This window comes from Larus michahellis, chromosome 14, assembly GCF_964199755.1.
Source record: "Larus michahellis chromosome 14, bLarMic1.1, whole genome shotgun sequence".
Classification (NCBI taxonomy): Eukaryota; Metazoa; Chordata; class Aves; order Charadriiformes; family Laridae; genus Larus; species Larus michahellis.
In genome coordinates, this window is record NC_133909.1 from 14,485,072 (window position 1) to 14,501,730 (window position 16,659).

At 38.0% G+C, this 16,659-nt stretch overlaps 1 protein-coding gene across 7 annotated transcripts in view; it reads left to right on the forward strand.

The window, feature by feature from the left end:
• The first annotated feature begins 168 nt into the window (after nt 1-168).
• The window catches only part of PECAM1 (platelet and endothelial cell adhesion molecule 1), a 34,309-nt gene continuing 17,818 nt past the window's right edge, over nt 169-16,659 (forward strand). For 3 of the 7 annotated variants that reach the window (XM_074607608.1, XM_074607609.1, XM_074607611.1), the window contains exons 1-13: nt 219-498; nt 640-666; nt 2,515-2,808; nt 3,777-4,076; nt 4,163-4,432; nt 4,832-5,092; nt 6,087-6,368; nt 9,973-10,254; nt 10,666-10,773; nt 11,652-11,679; nt 12,146-12,216; nt 12,872-12,928; nt 15,294-15,362. In XM_074607608.1, the coding sequence (XP_074463709.1) occupies nt 465-498; nt 640-666; nt 2,515-2,808; nt 3,777-4,076; nt 4,163-4,432; nt 4,832-5,092; nt 6,087-6,368; nt 9,973-10,254; nt 10,666-10,773; nt 11,652-11,679; nt 12,146-12,216; nt 12,872-12,928; nt 15,294-15,362 (2,083 nt within the window). In that variant the 5' untranslated portion in view covers nt 219-464. Of the gene's footprint in view, nt 499-639; nt 667-2,514; nt 2,809-3,776; nt 4,077-4,162; nt 4,433-4,831; nt 5,093-6,086; nt 6,369-9,972; nt 10,255-10,665; nt 10,774-11,651; nt 11,680-12,145; nt 12,217-12,871; nt 12,929-15,293; nt 15,363-16,659 lie in introns of all 7 variants that reach the window. The other 4 variants (XM_074607610.1, XM_074607613.1, XM_074607614.1 and 1 more) reach the window with 4 other exon arrangements.

The window sequence follows — 16,659 nt, forward strand, 5'->3', positions numbered from 1 at the left end:
TATTTGCTCAAGGATCTGCTGAGACCAAATAGCAAAGGTAATTTGTGTTCGTAAATGGTTAATCGTGACTTAAAAATACCCATATTGACAGGAACTGCAGGATAAATGTCATTGGAACTTCTTGTTTTTTTAATACACCTTAAGAAATTAAACAAAGCAAATGCATTTGGTGGCGCCCTCAGGAAAAGTCTAGTCACTTCCTGAACAGTAATCTGTCTGTGAGCAGCAGATAGATTCTCATTGTTTGCCATTTCCAGTTTCCAGTAATGGGAACGATTACTTGATCTAGCCAGTTTCTGTTGAAGATCTGTGAAAACTTAAAAATTTTGATGGCAAAATTTTATCTGTTTCCATAAAACAACAACAGAAAAAAACCATAACCTGTTTTTGGTACCTGGAGGCGTCACTTCTGATGATGAACATTGTTTTATTTTGGAATTAAGTGTCTGTTCTTCAGGAACGAGATGTATCTTGCTCTTCTGGTGATTTTCTTGCAGTGTAAGTTTGATAACTAAATATCTGTGTGGGTGAATGTGTTTCTGATTTATTTGTGGTTTGTTGGGGCTTTTTATTGTTTCCCGTTACTGTCTCTCAATCTGTAAGCTTTGAAAAATAACATCTTTTTCATTTTTTTCCCAGGTTCAGAACTTTACACTCAGGAGAAAGGTAGGTAATGATAGTTTTTTTTTCACAAACAAATTTTAAATAAGTTATTTAACTAATTCCTCAGTTGTTGTTGTGCATCCATAACAGAGTATATCTGGATTTGCGGTACTACAGCTCGGTACAAAATTTGGCAATGTTTAAAAAAAAAAAAAGGTATTATTTGGTGGTGTTTCTTGGTATAGTGTTTAAATGAGAGATGTGCTGCTCATACTTTAATACATGTTTTGGTGAAATCTTTCCTAGAGTAATTTGCTTTACTGAGGCATACAAGAGAAAAGATGGGAGAGGAAATGTAATTACTAGCATTTTGTTTTGGTCTTTAAAAAAACTCTTCCATGCCCACAAGCAAGGAGATAAAATTATAGAATATAAGTTAAGGGCACTCTCTCTTGCTCTTTTCTTGCAAAAGAAAAGCTCTTGTCTGAGCAGAGTACAGAGCTTGCGTTCTGAAAGGAATGCGTTCACTTTTCACGTTATCATCTTGCTGACTTCCAGCACGTACATGCTGCATACTTCCTTTTTTCCATCACTGGAAAAGTTTGCTTCTTGTTGTCATGTAGTCTATTCACATGCAAAGATATTTACAACTTTTGCATTGGTTTTACGCCCAAAACTCTCTCTAGCAAGGATGATTTATAAATAGCTGGTAAGTGTACATGTCAAGGGACTTCTTTAGATGCAAGAAAACTCTCCTGTTCTAGTAGCAAATTTTTAATACAAATCCAGGCCAAAATGGGCATACCCAAAAGCTGTAAGTTCTAAATGAAGGGAAAATGAATGAACTCAGAAATCTTTCTCTACACCTATTGATCTAGCTGTGTGAATAAAAATATTAGTTATACCAGGATTCTAATAATTCTAAATTTTAAGCTACAAATTATTTATCATTGCTGTAGTTATAAACACAGAAGCACTATACTTATATCTTAAAGCTATTATAAACTTTATTTCTTAAAGTGCTTATCAATTAATTTTTTAAAATATGAATATTGTATTCAGTATATTTTTTCAGGGACTAACATATTTAAATTCTAAATTAATTGAAAGCATTGCTTCTGTATATGATTCTGTATTTGAATTAATCAGGGTATGGACTCTGGGACTCTTGAGAATATGACTGCTGGACTGCCAACAACGTGAAGTTAGGCATTGTACATGTTCGCTTGTAGAACTTGAACCCAATATATTATGCTCTAGTTATCCTAAACTAGAGATTTAAGATTATCTCAAGCTTGTGAGTTACATGTTTAAAGCGGAATTTGCTGAATGACATAACCCTAACCTTACTTTTAGATAAAAAATACTGGGATAACTCCAGGGATTTCTGCTAATTGGGGATGAATTGGCTTGGGGTTTAATAAAACTCTAAGCAGAGTTTTACTGTCATTTTTCAGTTTATTCAGACAAGTATAAATGTAAAATTTTGTTCACTTCTCAGATCTACTGCAAATTAGGGTTGAAGACAACAAACCATGAGAAATAAGGAAAACCAAGAAGTAGCTGCAAACCTATTCCAGTGTTCTCTGTGTCTTCTAGGGAATTCAGTAGATTTGGCCATGAGCATAGCCAAATCAATAATCGTCTCAGTCTCCCAAGGCAAAGACTGAGCAGACAAACAGCGTGTGCTGTGACAATCCGTAGTTGCCGCTAGTATGTCTGTGCAGTGGAAGGTAAAGCTGCTACCACTGCGAGTGGTCAACATCTGCGAGATCTGACACAAAAATTATAACACCTGCTAGTAGGGTACAACGAATTGATTGTTGTGACTAACATGTAGCAGCTTGAGATAACAGTATTATGTTGGACTAACTGAAAATAAATATAAATCTTTTTTTTTTCCCCATGAAGTTTTTACTTTCAACAAAGTTGAAATCAAGGTTCAGCCGTCTTTCAAAGTAAAGAACGGAGATCCTATGTCAATTGTCTGCCATGCTGATATTAGCAAAAGTACCGATTTCCAGCTGAAGCATAATTTTACAATTTTTAAGGATGGCAAAGTTGTGTTCACGACTGTATCAGGCAAAGGAGATGCACGATATGAAATATCTGTGGCTAGATCTTCAGATACAGGAGTCTATGAATGTACTGTGGAAGCAGGTGGAAAGACAAAATCTAGTAACTCCTTACGTGTTTGGGTAAAAGGTGAGTATTCCTTCAAACATGGTTGTTTTCTAAGACACAAGGGAACAACCTTCATGGGGAAGTAATAATAGTCGGTGCTAAATAGGTTATCTTGCAAAGTGTTTTTTATCCATAGACAGCACAGTACTTTACAAGAGCTTAGTACTAAATCCTAATGTTAAGGCACAGAAATGAAATCACGATCCCAAGGCTACATGGCAGATCAGTGACAGTCAGGAATGCTATCTGTGCCTCCTGTGCCACCATCCCCGCTGTCCTGAGCCTCTGTTTCCTAGACTAGAGAGAGTGTTAGTTGTGAAAGCTTGTGCCTATAGATCATAAACATGATGGTGTGGGAGGGGCTAGATTACTGGAAAAGGTGGAATTGGAGTAGAGAGAGTCTGACCTTGTGATAGTCATTGCCAAAGCTAGTATGAACTGTGGACTCCTTTTGTAGAAAATGTCATATCAGTTTTGTTCTTTCATCTCTTATGAGAACAGCGGCCACCTCCATCTATACTCTTTCTAGCCATATGTTCTTGACCGTAAGTGCCATTTTTCCCCTTGGAAAAGCAACTTGGAAAGAATTCATTCAATATTAAGTAGTTACAGGGTTGTGCAGGGTCTGTAATTTTTCATCAGAAGCCTGCACCTCTAGGTACAAAAGTTGGCATGGCATTTAGTTTCTTCCCTTGCTCATTTCTGAGTGGCAGTGGAAAACACTGAGGAGGAAGCGGTCTTACCTTCAAAACAGCAAGTTTCATACTTCACACATTGCATCAAGATTGTATTACCCTCTCAAGGGACTTTGTTCTTCTGAAGGTGCCTTGGCGTGCACCCACACATCAAAGGAACTGTCTTCAAAAGCTCAGTTCTTGCAAATTATTTGCATCTGTTCATTAGCATAAATCACTACCATAGTCATCAGAGATAGTGTTTATTTCAGGATTATTCAAGGTTCTGTTTCTTTTCTTGTTTTCTGTTCTAAGGAATGACCAAACCAATCCTGACTGTTGAGAAAAAAGAAGTTTTAGAGGGTGAAGTTGTGAAATTACGTTGTGAGCTGCCAGAAGAAGAACCTCCTTTATATTTCTATTTCTGGAAGACAAAGATGAATTCAACACCTAAAGAAAAAGATGTATTTGAACCATACAGAAATTTTTCAGTAGTGGAATTTGCTGTTGAGGAGGGAGATAATATTTTACAATTTGATTGCTTTGTTAAGAGATATGTACAATCAGAATTTGAAAGCTCAGAACACAGCAATAAAACACTTGTTACAGTCAGGGGTAAGTTACTTAGCTTTTCTTTTTACATTTCTTTGCTTGCTAGAATTAAAAAGTTGGGTCATGAGTTCATATGTATTCTCTTGCAGAACCATTTATAAAGCCTGCTCTGAGCGTCAAGCCCTCAAGTAATATTACAGAAGGAGACAGAATACAGTTTGAATGCTCAACTGTGGTAGCCCGAATGCGTGACATTGAAATCATACTCCAGAAAAACAAAACAATACTGAGCAGTGTACGAGATGAGAAAATTTTGAAATACTCTGCAGTAGCTACTCTAGAGGACAGTGGTGAATACCTCTGTAAGGTGGAGCAAGGGAAAGCATCTAAAACCACCAAACTGAATGTTGATGTGTCAGGTAATACCTCTGTTCATCTTAGATTTTACTGAATGGATCAATATTTAAATTTAAATTTGGTAGAACTCAAGATCCATTTGCAACCTCCAGATCCAGGTGTAAATTTTCCTTAAGTTAAAGGCTATTTAGATTTAGATCAGAAACTGAAATGTTTCTGACATTTGCCTGACAATACTTTCCAATTAAAATAATACTTTCAGATAACACATATGAGTACTGGTTTCAAGCGATTGCTAAGTTTCTGTTTTCCCTGAAAGTATTATTATATTAAAATAACACGATTGTGGTTTTTTCCCTGATTATAAACTTTCAGTATGCCCTTCATTCTGTGTACTTTGAGATAGCTAGTCATATTCTTTTAGGCTCAGTTTGAATGAATGTTCTCTTTTTATCTTGCAGAGTTATTCCCCAAGCCAATATTGTCTGCTTCTATGAATAAGCTGGATGAAAATAAAGAATTAACTTTGAGTTGCAGCGTTAGTGGTTTTCGGAAAGCTAACTTCTCTATATTACGTAAAAACTCAAATGGAGACGTCTGGTTGAAAAATTTTAGAAACTTAACAATGAGAGTTGATGTGAATGATACTGGATCCTATATCTGTAAAGCTGAAGTAAAAGGAATAGTCAAGGAGAGCAAACCTGTAAGGATAAATGTTTATGGTGAGTTGATACAGAGGCTTAGAACCCCATGGTGGGGGGAAAAATCAAAACCATAAGCTTACAAATAAGCACATCTCTTAACAGAACCAGTTTCTAGTCCCTGAACTAGCAGGGTGTCTATTAGTTCTTGCAATATGAATTTCTGTGAGATGTGCTTGTCATCTTTAGCTGTAGAGGATTTGGCTTATTGTGATATAATCAAGTCAGACTTTTCCAGGGCTGACCCTACGAGAGGGAAGTTAGCATGTCTTCCTTCTGTTCCCTTTATTCCGCTAGGTGCCAAATAAACTCTCATTCATTACCATTTGCAGGAGCTGGGAATGTTCTGCAAACCTTTCACTCATCAATTTGATCTGAAACTTTGTCAGTGTCTGCCTTGAATCCCTTCCCCTGGCCCTCCAGGCAGAAAGCCATGAGAGCCAGAGGTCATCTGGATAGCTCTACTCCAGAAAAGCCAAGTTTTTTGCTATCAATACAACCCCTTCACCAGCACACTAATTATAAACACCCTAGTTTCCTTCCCTCTCATGGAACAAGCACAGTCGGTTCTCAAGTCTGTAAAGGGGGACTTAGCTGGGTTGTGACTCACTGTGCTGCAGAACAGAGGTCCCTGATTAGGTGCTGCAGGATCCATCTCAGGTAATGGTACTTGCGTGTATTTTTGCTCTACAGACTTACTCCTTGGGTCAGAGCGCTAGCTCTGGAGTTTGGATGGTCCGCAGCTGTGTCACTGATGCTTTTTTTTTTTCCCCTTTGCATTCTTCTTGTATGCTATTTTATTCTACATTTTACTAGCTATGTTTTTGTTTTGTTCAAGTCACCTCCTGCTTCCACTCTATCAATGAGGAAGAGCTCCCCGATATAGGAATATATATAGGCTGTGTGTGCAAACTAGCTAAATATTGTATATCTGTATGTTTTATATAAAATAATATTGTATCTTTCGGCTGTCTGCAGTGTAATTTGCAACGTTTTTTCTTTATTCCCCTTTTAGCTCCAGTCTCCAAGCCAACTCTTTCTGTTGTCAGTGGTTTGCCAGAGGTGGTGTTAGGGAAGCCTCTACGGTTAATCTGTCGTTCAGCGACGGGAACGCCGCCAATAACATTCACGTTCTACAAAGGAAACGAAGTTAAGAAAACAGTAATTAATGACACATATGCTACGTTCTTGGATGAAAATATTAGACAAAATGACAAAAGAGGATACAAGTGTGATGCTAAAAATAATCACTCCAGTGGTGTGAAAACTAGCAATATTCTAAACATTACAGTAATAGGTAAGTCTGTTTAATTCTTCTTGGCTAATGTCATATTTTGATTTTTGAAACTGTAGCAGCAAATGACGGACTAAAGAAAATGGATGTGAAATCTTTATATGTTTTTGCTTACTTGAGTTACAAATAGTTGGAGATGTGTATCACGGATTATCCGTCACTAGAGTAAAAATCCTGATAGTAATCTGAATCAAGTTAAGTACAATTGAGTTTATTTTAATGTTAAAAACAGGTCTGACTTGCAATCTTATAGAAGCTGTTTTAGAAAAAATTAATGATTAAAAATTTCAGGACTAGGTCCATTTTCTTCATGTTTGATTTTCATAGGACTGGATTAAATATATACATAATGATATTGGAGTTAGTCTATGATTTTACTCACTAAAATAATTGAGCTAGCTAGATTCCTGGTAAAAGATGTAAATCTGCACTTTTAATAATCCCTCTAAATACCTGTTGTTAGCTGCAGTTTTCAGAGGCGCTGACCTTATGTTCAACACCAGAAGCTGCAGTTGCTAAGTAGCTCTGAAAGTCATTCTATTATTATGCCTTATTAGCAACTAGGAGTTACTGTATATGATGAGCAAAGTCTCTGATCTACAAATATGTGTGAATAGAAAGAGAAAATTCCTCTGCCCATGAGCGAAGTTGGAAGTTGGTAGTGATAGCTTTAAAAAGAAGATGAATTGTAAGACCACAGAAGAAAGCATGATGTCTGATATATGCTGGGGTACTCCAAGAAAGGGAATGCACGTGAAAAAGCTGTGATTTGCAAATGTGCTATTGGCAGATATGAAGAGAAACCAAAGCAAATAATAATTCTGTAGTAGGCCACATAACACCAGTGTCAGGGCTGATTGATAACTCTTAAAACGTGTGTGAAGTTTTCCCTGTTGCTACGCGTGTAAGGGAACGTCTTGCCTTGGTAGGATTTTTTAACCCATATACTGTGTTTCTGTATATTTTGTTTGGTGCACTCAGAGCAGACGGTGAGGTTTTATGTGACAGTTCCTCGTTTAGATCCTAGTGGTTCAAAGGTTTGTCTCAAGAAAATTCTATCACTGATTTAGATATGTTCTGTCCCCATCACAAGCAGTTCCCTGTGTGCCCCAAGAACTTTATTTGTTAACAGTAGGGTTTGCTATAGGGCTTAAGGAAGTTTCTTGGATATCCTGTACCCAAGATACAGATTGGACCTTGAATTTAGTTTGAAAATCTAAGATAAAAAATTGTAAAGAACAGAGTATCTGTTTGAGGAGGCATGCTGAAGCCTTCTGCACTAGATGAAGGTCCCTAACAGCTGTAGGCTTCATGTTGACAGATACTACCTTGTTGGGGTTCATCTTTAATAGTGAATGAGGTAAGCAGAAATAATAGTCCCCTACCTGAGTTGAAATAAAGTATCGATTGTGCTGCTGCTCCCAGAGGACTTGAGAATGTTCTTAATCTACAGAAGGAACCAAATAATTGTAGGTACTGACCTTTATTAAAGGAAATAATAATTTGCCTGTAACATCTTAAAATGTTTGTCTGCTCGGTAGTGTCACCTCTACCTTACTTGGTTCAGAGTTGGTCTGGTTCGTCAGTCTGATGTTGTCAAAAAAATTGTCTGTTTTGGTAGTGGTTTGGCAATAGGTAGTGAAAGATAATTATAGCTGTGTATAGTGTACATGTTGTTGACACCTGTGTCGATGTCATTTGACCAGATGGTAACCACGTAGAGCTACTGGAAAAAAACAGAGTTCTTTGGGACTGTAAGGGAATTAATTGGTGATTGTCTCCTTGCTACTTCTCTTGAATGTATCAGCAGTATCTTAGGTTTGCCTAACCTGATTACAGCAAAGTAGTCCAGGACCAGAGCGGAAGTCTGTTCTTGACCTATTGACAAGAAGAGAGAATCTCTCACTACCGAGGAATTTTCAGTTTTGTGTCCTGGCTTGAACCCAAATTGTGTAGGTTTTAATAAGATAAACTTGTGTTTAACAGGCTGGTCTCTCTCTGAGTTTTGATGTTGAGTTGTATATGACTAGAACAGATACATTGAGAACTGTTGCATTTCTTCTGAGTCAGTTGGATTACTGCACATTTGAAGGACATGCTCTCCACTCTCTGAGCCCCCAAACAGGTCTTTTAATACAGTGTTTGCGTTTGCCGAGACTATAGAAGTAGAACTGCACCTTAAGTTGATCAGTTCCACCAGGACATGCTTTGCTAACCCTAGGGAGAAGCTGAATGATAAAACTCTGAGGGGGTTTATCCAGTGAGATTTAAAGCCAAGGTAATTTGAAATTACAAGTAACAAATAAACAAATACAAAGCATAATCTTATTATTATATATTATATATATATTTATATTATTATATAAATACCCATTAACAAGTGGGTATTTCTTTGCTGGAACCCGTGTATCCCAGCTGTTAGAGCAATAGTTCAGAATATATTGTGACACTGTTTAGAAGGTCTGAATAAAAAGTCACATTTTGGAGCCCAGTGAGCCAATCTTCTGCAGTCCGCCACTCCTGAGGTAGCAGCCTTAAATTCTCTGTATTCTGTCCATTCTGTCTGTACCAGATGTGAAAAGAGACTTAAGTTTTATAGAGCAATCCTCTCTATCATGGGATCAGTCGTAGTAACCCATGTCTTATATCTAAATCTGCTTTCTGCTTCCTATCTAATACAAATACAGCTTTTAGGACTAGCATCTTTTCATACCAGATTTGGTTTCCTCCTTCTGCTTCCACTGTTGGCTTAATGACTCCTCCTTTACATCTGCCTTGTGTTATCCATGACCCTGCCCCAAACACTATAAATGTGTTTCCAGAGAAATTTTGTTTAGTGATTTTAGCAAAACAGATGCTTCATATCCCAAACATTTTGTGAAGCTAATAACATTCTACATGCCTTGCATCACAGAATGTACGTACATTTTTTCCCCATGTAATTATAAGTGCTGATGCTCATTTGCTCCTACGCTAGCTCTGTATAGCAGCAAACCTAAAAACTGTATTTTGGCTATGCGTATTCTTACAACTTGTTCAAATGCAAAATAACTTCTCTCATTGTGTTTGGTTTATTCTGTAACCGTTAGAATTTGGGACTTGCTTCTGCCTTTGAAGAACTTGATCCGTTATCTGCTGATAGTCACTGTTGCATATTAAATGTTACAAGAAAGATATAATCCAGTTAGCATAACATAGTGTAACTCTACATAACTATGAAAGCATAGCTACATAAATTGAACTGTAATTATTTACACTGTGAAACTGCTGAGTGTATTATGTCTGAAAATTAAATAATTTGTAAGTTGAGGCCTGAGGGGCATCCAAAGGAGTTTAAGAAAAGAGGCTGACTGACTTCTCTGGAATGAATATAGTTTCCTTCTGTCTGCTTTGTTTCTTTATAGTGCCCTCTCTATTTCTGGGTGTATAAAAATGCTAGAGAATGCTGTCTGGCAAAGACTGTTTAGAAAGATTAATACTGTGCATTCAGTCTCTGTTTAACTAAGTAAAAAGGCATTAAAGCAAGTATTTCTACAATACAATATTTTATCATCAAAGTTATTTCTAATAGTGCTAATATTTGATTTCTTTGTGCCTTCCTCTGTAGTACCAATCAGGAATGCCAGCTTGGGCAGTGTTCCATATGGAGTAGTGGAAGACGGCAGTGAGGCTGCTTTTCTCTGCTCTGTGAATGAAGGATCTTGGCCAATCCTCTTCAGGATTTTTAGAAAAACTGACCATGAAGTTCTTCTATTTGAAAAAAGTGAAAATGCAGACAGAGTCATGTGGCGCAAGGAAGCAATGCACAGGCAGGACACAGGGACATACTACTGCATGGCTTCTAATCGAGCAAATGTGGATGTGAAAAGCCATCCAATAACCATTAGTGGTAAGCTAACTTTTAAGATAAGCTGCATGCTATGTCATTATGACAGGTGAGGTCATGTTATCTGGGATGTTACTAAGTATAACTCCCTTCTTTTTGTTCCACCGTTGTCAGAAGTTAAGCAGAGAGATCCATTTATAAACAGAGATTGTCTAACTTACATGGAAAAGTTTAAGGGATGCTCAAAAGCCAAAAGAGCCAAATGCAAGCTAAAAGCAACCTGTTATTGTAACTGACTTTTCGGTTGCAAAGGAGAGGCTCGCTAGTGAACTTTGCGTGCAAGTTGCCTTAAAATTCTTCCCCAGTGTGTAAGAAGGCCAACTTGTAGTAAAAAGAAAGCTCAGGAACTGCAGAAGTTGGTAATGATGACTTGTCATGGTACATGCTCTCTTAAACATGTCTTTCTTATTTCAGTCATCTTAGCATCTTGGCAGAAAGGAATCATTGCTGCGTTTGTCCTAATACCTATCGCAGGAGCAGTAATTTTCACTTTATGGTGGTTTTTGTGGAAGAAGAAAAAGGGTAATGAATGGTTCCCTTCTGTTTCTTTGGTGACGAATGTATTACAGTTCAAAACTTGCATTTGTTTCAGGAGCAAAGGTTTGTGGTGGTGAGGCTTCAGGAGATGACTAATACAATTTAAAAAACCTGAAAATCTACTTAAAAATGCTGGGTGGCCCAAATTAAGCTGCAAGTGTGCTGAAGCTTTCCAAGTACATTGGGCACAATGGGAGCATCTAACTAATGGTGCTGGGAAGGCAGTAGTGAGGCAAAGATTATTTGAGACAGGCCAGAATTGCACTGGTCTGATGCAGTCCTAGGTCTGGAATTCAGCCCCATGCAATGTAGAGGCAGACAGGGGCTGAGGAGTTTTTCGATCTCTTATAGAGCTATGACAATCGGGTTTGGGGTCCCAACTCAGGCATAATTGAGGTACTTCTCTAGTCCTCGTGAAACAAATTTAAGGTTGTGGGTTGGTTTGGTTTTTCTTTCTCCCCACACTGTAATACAATTTCACTTAGGGATTTGTCTTTTATCATTAAGGTATTCTTTCATATCTTGTTTTTTCAGAAAATAAGTAAATCCGATTAAACAAGAATCCTGTGATATGTAGTACATTGCAAAACATTTGGGAAAATTTGAAGTGTCTGGATGTCCCAGACTGCTTAAATTGGCCAGGCTAAAGCCTGGGGTTTGTGATCTTAGCTTCTCTGTGAAAGAGGCGTTTAAGGGACCTGGGTGATAAACAGGATGTAAGACACTAGGTAATTAATTTGTGATAGCCAAGAGAGATTACTCGGACTTGGGTAGATAATCCTTATTTTATTTATTTATTTTTACTTTAAAATTCTTTTACTTGTACAATCTGTTAATGGATGCTTTTATTTTTCTCTTTCAAGCTAAAGGACCATCCATGGAGATGTCTGGGTAAGAAGACTTGCTTTATAGTAATGGTGAAGTATTTCTGTTTAAAGGGCTGGAGGCCTTCCACCATGTAAATATAGTTTATAATGGCACACACCTGCAGACAATAGATGGTTGTGCTTCATATACCACCTGTTAACCCAACAACAGGATGAGGAAATACTCTAAAAATAGAAAAAAAAGGACAGCTAGGAGAAATAGAAGAATGTCAGGCCTACGTTTGAAGGCATTTAGATATGGAATTAAAAATACAGAGGTCTTAAGGAAGAGTAATGCAAGAAGGAACATTTTTGACCTTAAAGTTTGCTTGTGCTGCTCTTAAAAGACAAAGGCAAAATTTTCATTATCTTCAATAGTTAAGAATACGTGGCAGTCAGCACAGACAGAGATTGATCTTTGCATATCATCACGTTGTTTTTATTGACTGGTTTTGGATAATTACATCAACTTTTGTTGGTTTCCTTTTCAGTTCTGCCTTGGCTACAAACTTGACAAGTGAAAAACTGTCAAGACAGCACAATGATGGGGACTACTATTCAGGTAGGATATTTTGCTGTAAGGCTATTAGAGATTTGGCTTAATTAAACATTTGAAGTTTTGAACCTACATGGTTGTTGTTTGGATAGGGCCCAGTGTTTCAGGAATACAGAGGAATACCAATAACTTTCTCCCAAGTATGTTCTACCATTTGGTCTTTGTACAGTTTTTTATGAGCACGTCTCATGCAAAGATGGGTGTATAAGTCTGCTCAGACACTTCTACCAGGCAATCAGTAAAAATATTACAGATGGAAAAATCAAGGTAAAAGAAAATTACTTTCTAGTTTTGACACAGCTGCAAGAAAATTATTTCAGAGAGGAAATTTGAGTTGTGGCACATGGTCCTCTGATCTGGCCACAGTATAGTGATGTGCCATGACTAGGCAGCTTTCATTCCAGGATCTCAATGCACTTTACAAGGATAGGTGGACGTGTTTAGAGCACCTGATATAAACAAAGTTACGCCTTGTGTGGGTTTTAGCTGATCATTTAAAAATACCACGTTCTTCCCACCTGTGTTATATGAATGTCTAATCTAAAAGTAGAATTTCTCATATATAAATAAACATAATGACAATAGGAGTTCAGCTGTGTAGCTCATTTATTTGGCTATAATAAATATTTTTTTCAGCTCAACTTTTGTTTTAATATTTCAGGCTCAGGTTACATTGAAGATAGTGAAAATCACATGAAGTCAACAGATGAGAGTAAAGGTAATTTCATACTTAAACAACAGATTTTAAAATTATTTTATGATTGAAAGTTGTGATGTTTTCTAATGGTAGCAATCGGGATTTGATAGGTCCAGTCCTTTCCCTTTTCTCTTTGATAGTGGGGAAGACTCTTTCCTTTGCTGAGCTTAGTTCTTTTTCCTTATGTGCAGAATGACAATGATAGGACCCGTTTACCAACTGCATTATGAAGTGTAATTAGTTGTGCTGGATTCGAGGCCATCTAATGAAGGATGGTATAAAAATAGAACTTAGAGTCAAAATTTTAAGTTCTATACAACAAATATTCAGATTTTTAAAAAAAATCTTTTCTACAAACTTCTGCTTCTTTTACTTCTCCGTCCTTTCTTAATTTCTGCAGATCTTGAGATATTTAAGCATTAAACCTAAAAATAATCTGCTATGAAATCTGGATAAAATAATCTGCCAAATACTTTGAGACACCATGTGGGCTATATATATATTTTCATTAAAATGTGTCATCAAGTACTGCATCATCTAGCACATCGTATTCTTCAAGACTGGTGTTTTTAAGATATTCAGTCAAAGAATAGTACTTTAAATGTGGATATTGCCATCTGAAAGCATACTTTGTCTCATAGTTTTTTGTTTTATAGCGATGAAAGTATTCTTATGGGTTACATGCCATTTCGGATGGCTTATAGTACATTTTGACTTGGTTGTCTGTTGGAACATGACTTGAAAGATAGTTGGAAAGGCATCCAGTGTAACTAAAGATCAAAGTTAAGCTAAAATTAATCCAGAGCATGGAGCTAGTCTCCTGCATAAACCTGTATGCAGCATAGGTGGCAGGAATTTCTAATTGATAATTCTTTGGAGCAATTCTGAGTGTGCAGGGCAGCATTGTACCACAAAACTATAAGAAAGGTGCTGCACTAAGTTAATTTCACAGGAAAACTTGGAAACAACCTTTGCAACTCTAGCTCCGTGACTCTTGTTTTTTCCATTGTATCCTACCTGTTTAAGATGAAATGGGCTCTGGTCTAATGATCTGCACGTGTGACAGAAATAAACGGGTTCAATCCTTACCTACTGTGGACTGGGCAGCTTCATTAAAACCAACTAGGCTACTGCAGATGTCTCTACCAGACATGAAAAACAGGTCTATTATTCATATACCTCTAAAAATAACAGTATCTATTCTGCATTTGTGTGGCAATAGCTTTTACTTCAGCAAGCAAAAGGAGGGAGTTTATAGCCTGGTGCATAGAAGTTGTGGCCTGAATAGGTCAAATTAGAACTAGAGAGACATTCTCATGCAAAACAAACATACAGAGAGCAGAAACGTAGGAACATAAGGCTGTACTGATCATTCAGAATCACTGCCATTGTAGGAAGCGTGTCACTTAAACTTTGTTATTAATGAATATGCCACTTTAAAAACTGGTTTGGTTTTGTTCAGGTGGGTTTTTTTTTTCCTTCTCTCACCAATGCTATTGGAAGGCTGCTCCAAAACTTTGCTGTTCTAATCGTTAGATCTTTCTCTAACTTCTGTTCTGAAAAAATCCACAAGCAGTTCTACAGGATTCCAGTCTGAATGACTGTTGTCGTTCCTTCCAACTTTTACAGAAATCTAGTAGAAAACCATCTCCACTCTAAGGAAAAGACAGAGTAGAAAGCAAGAGCTGTTTCTTGTTTCTGTTGTATGCAGGTAGCCAGTACTCGTCAGCCAGTAGTCTTGGTAAATCCGGTGTTTTAATTGTTGTCAGGCTTTCTGTGGGCATTGTGGCAGAGAAGCATTTTGAGGAGGAAGATGGGTTGCCATTGTAGATGTTCTATGGAGAGCTTGAAGGACAACATGCTGAAATTGCTTATTGGGAGAGCAAAAATTGAGTGTGAGAGGTGATGAGAGGGGCCATGAAAAACTTAGAGAAGGCTTTAAATGTGAGGAGAGTGGAGAATGGGAAGTGTTCTACCATAGCAGCCATAGAAAAGGTGGAAGAAATAATGGCAGGGAGAAAAATAGAAGAGAGAGGAGCTGGAGCAGGAATATGAGAGATAATTCCCTGCTCCATTTGTGTTGTGCCACTTCTGAAGGTGTTAAATTGAAAGTAGGAGTTTTAGGCACAATTTGCAAGTCCCACAATTTCAGAAATCTGGCTTGATTTGGTCTGCTGCCTTTCAGATTGGGATGATCCTTAGAAATGGGTTGGCCTTACAATCTTAGCAGAGTAATTTGCATGTGCCATAAGAAGGGCCTGATCCTGCACCTATCAAAGTCATTGAGGACTTGTCCATTAATTTCAGTGGCAGCAGGATCAGGCCCACAGTTCAAATGAAGCATGCAGTCCTACAAAGAAACATCTTCTTGATATTTTTGGGGCAGGACCTGACCTTGAGAGTGCTGAGGTGGAATACACTGAAGTTGAAGTATCAACGCTTGATCCTCACAGAGGTAATAAACTATCTGGCCTCTATGGTTATGTTTTGGGAGCAGCACTGGGCATGTCGCTACTCCCTGACACTGGTCTGATATTGGCATCTGTGAATATAAGAGCAGGTTGTGTTTTGTGTGCGTGACAGTTTCGTGCCAGTTGTGCTCCTTAATCTAGATGATGCACTGGCCACCGTGCTGTTGTTCATTGCGGCCCTTCTTCCACTGGGATCCTGTCGTGCACTTGCCCTCCCCATCCATATGAGGTCTGTGCAGCGCAGGGCTCCCAGCTGGAGCTGTGGCTGTGAGCAGAAGGCAGCCCGCTGTGAATCTTCGTGTTATAGCGTCCAAGTTTACTGAGAGCCATTTGACATTAGCCACGGGGTAGGATAATGGAGAGAACAGAAAGCAGTGGAATTTCCTCCTTTACAAAGGAACTGGTTGAAGGGTCAAAGCTGTAGTTCACTTGTCTCTCTTCTTTCTCTATCACCAGCGCAGATTTAGTCTCTCAGTCTGGAGAGGCCTGGAGACCATCCTGAATTTTGAGGCTCGTTAAACAGAGAAATGAGAATATTGATTCCCAGATAACTTTGGCCTCCTACTTGTAGTTCTATGGTAACAGTAACCAGACCTCATAGCATGAGGCTAAGGTACATGTCTCTGCAACCTAGAAGGAGAAATATACACTGAAATTTATTCTCAAGAATAAATTGAAATGCACACTTCAGTCGTTCTGTGTCATCTAGAGCGATATCTTTATGCCCTTGTGTTGAAAGCTGTTAAATCTTTGAGAAATTTACAAAAAGTTTCAAGTAGCAAAGAGTGAATAAACCCCACGAGAGACATTTATGCTATGCTCCAGCTTCTTTGCTTTAGCTGAAGGAGAAGCAAACTGAGGAAGAAATGGACAAATATGCTTTTTCCTGGTAGGAAGGCCCACTCAATTATTTCAGAGACCAAAGACATGATTGTTTAGTTAGTAATACAGATGTTTGGGCAAAAGTGCTCACTCTTCAAGCTTGGCAGCAAAGCTCTCCCGGAACAGCCAATCCTCCTGTTCTTTCTCTCTTTTCACTTGCTGGTATCATTCATCACAGAGTTTTCCCTGTGTCCTAGGCATGCTATTTACTCACCTCTGCTAAATTCTGCACTGAGATACCATAGTTACTGTAATCTTTTTCGGAATAGGGCTAATACTTAGTTGTTCCAACTGTTTCTGAGCATGCACTACACAATACAATGGTGTGGAATGGTAAAGATACGCTGGTGCATAATTATTTAAATTGAAACCCCTATTAAATGCAAAATAAGCATCTCT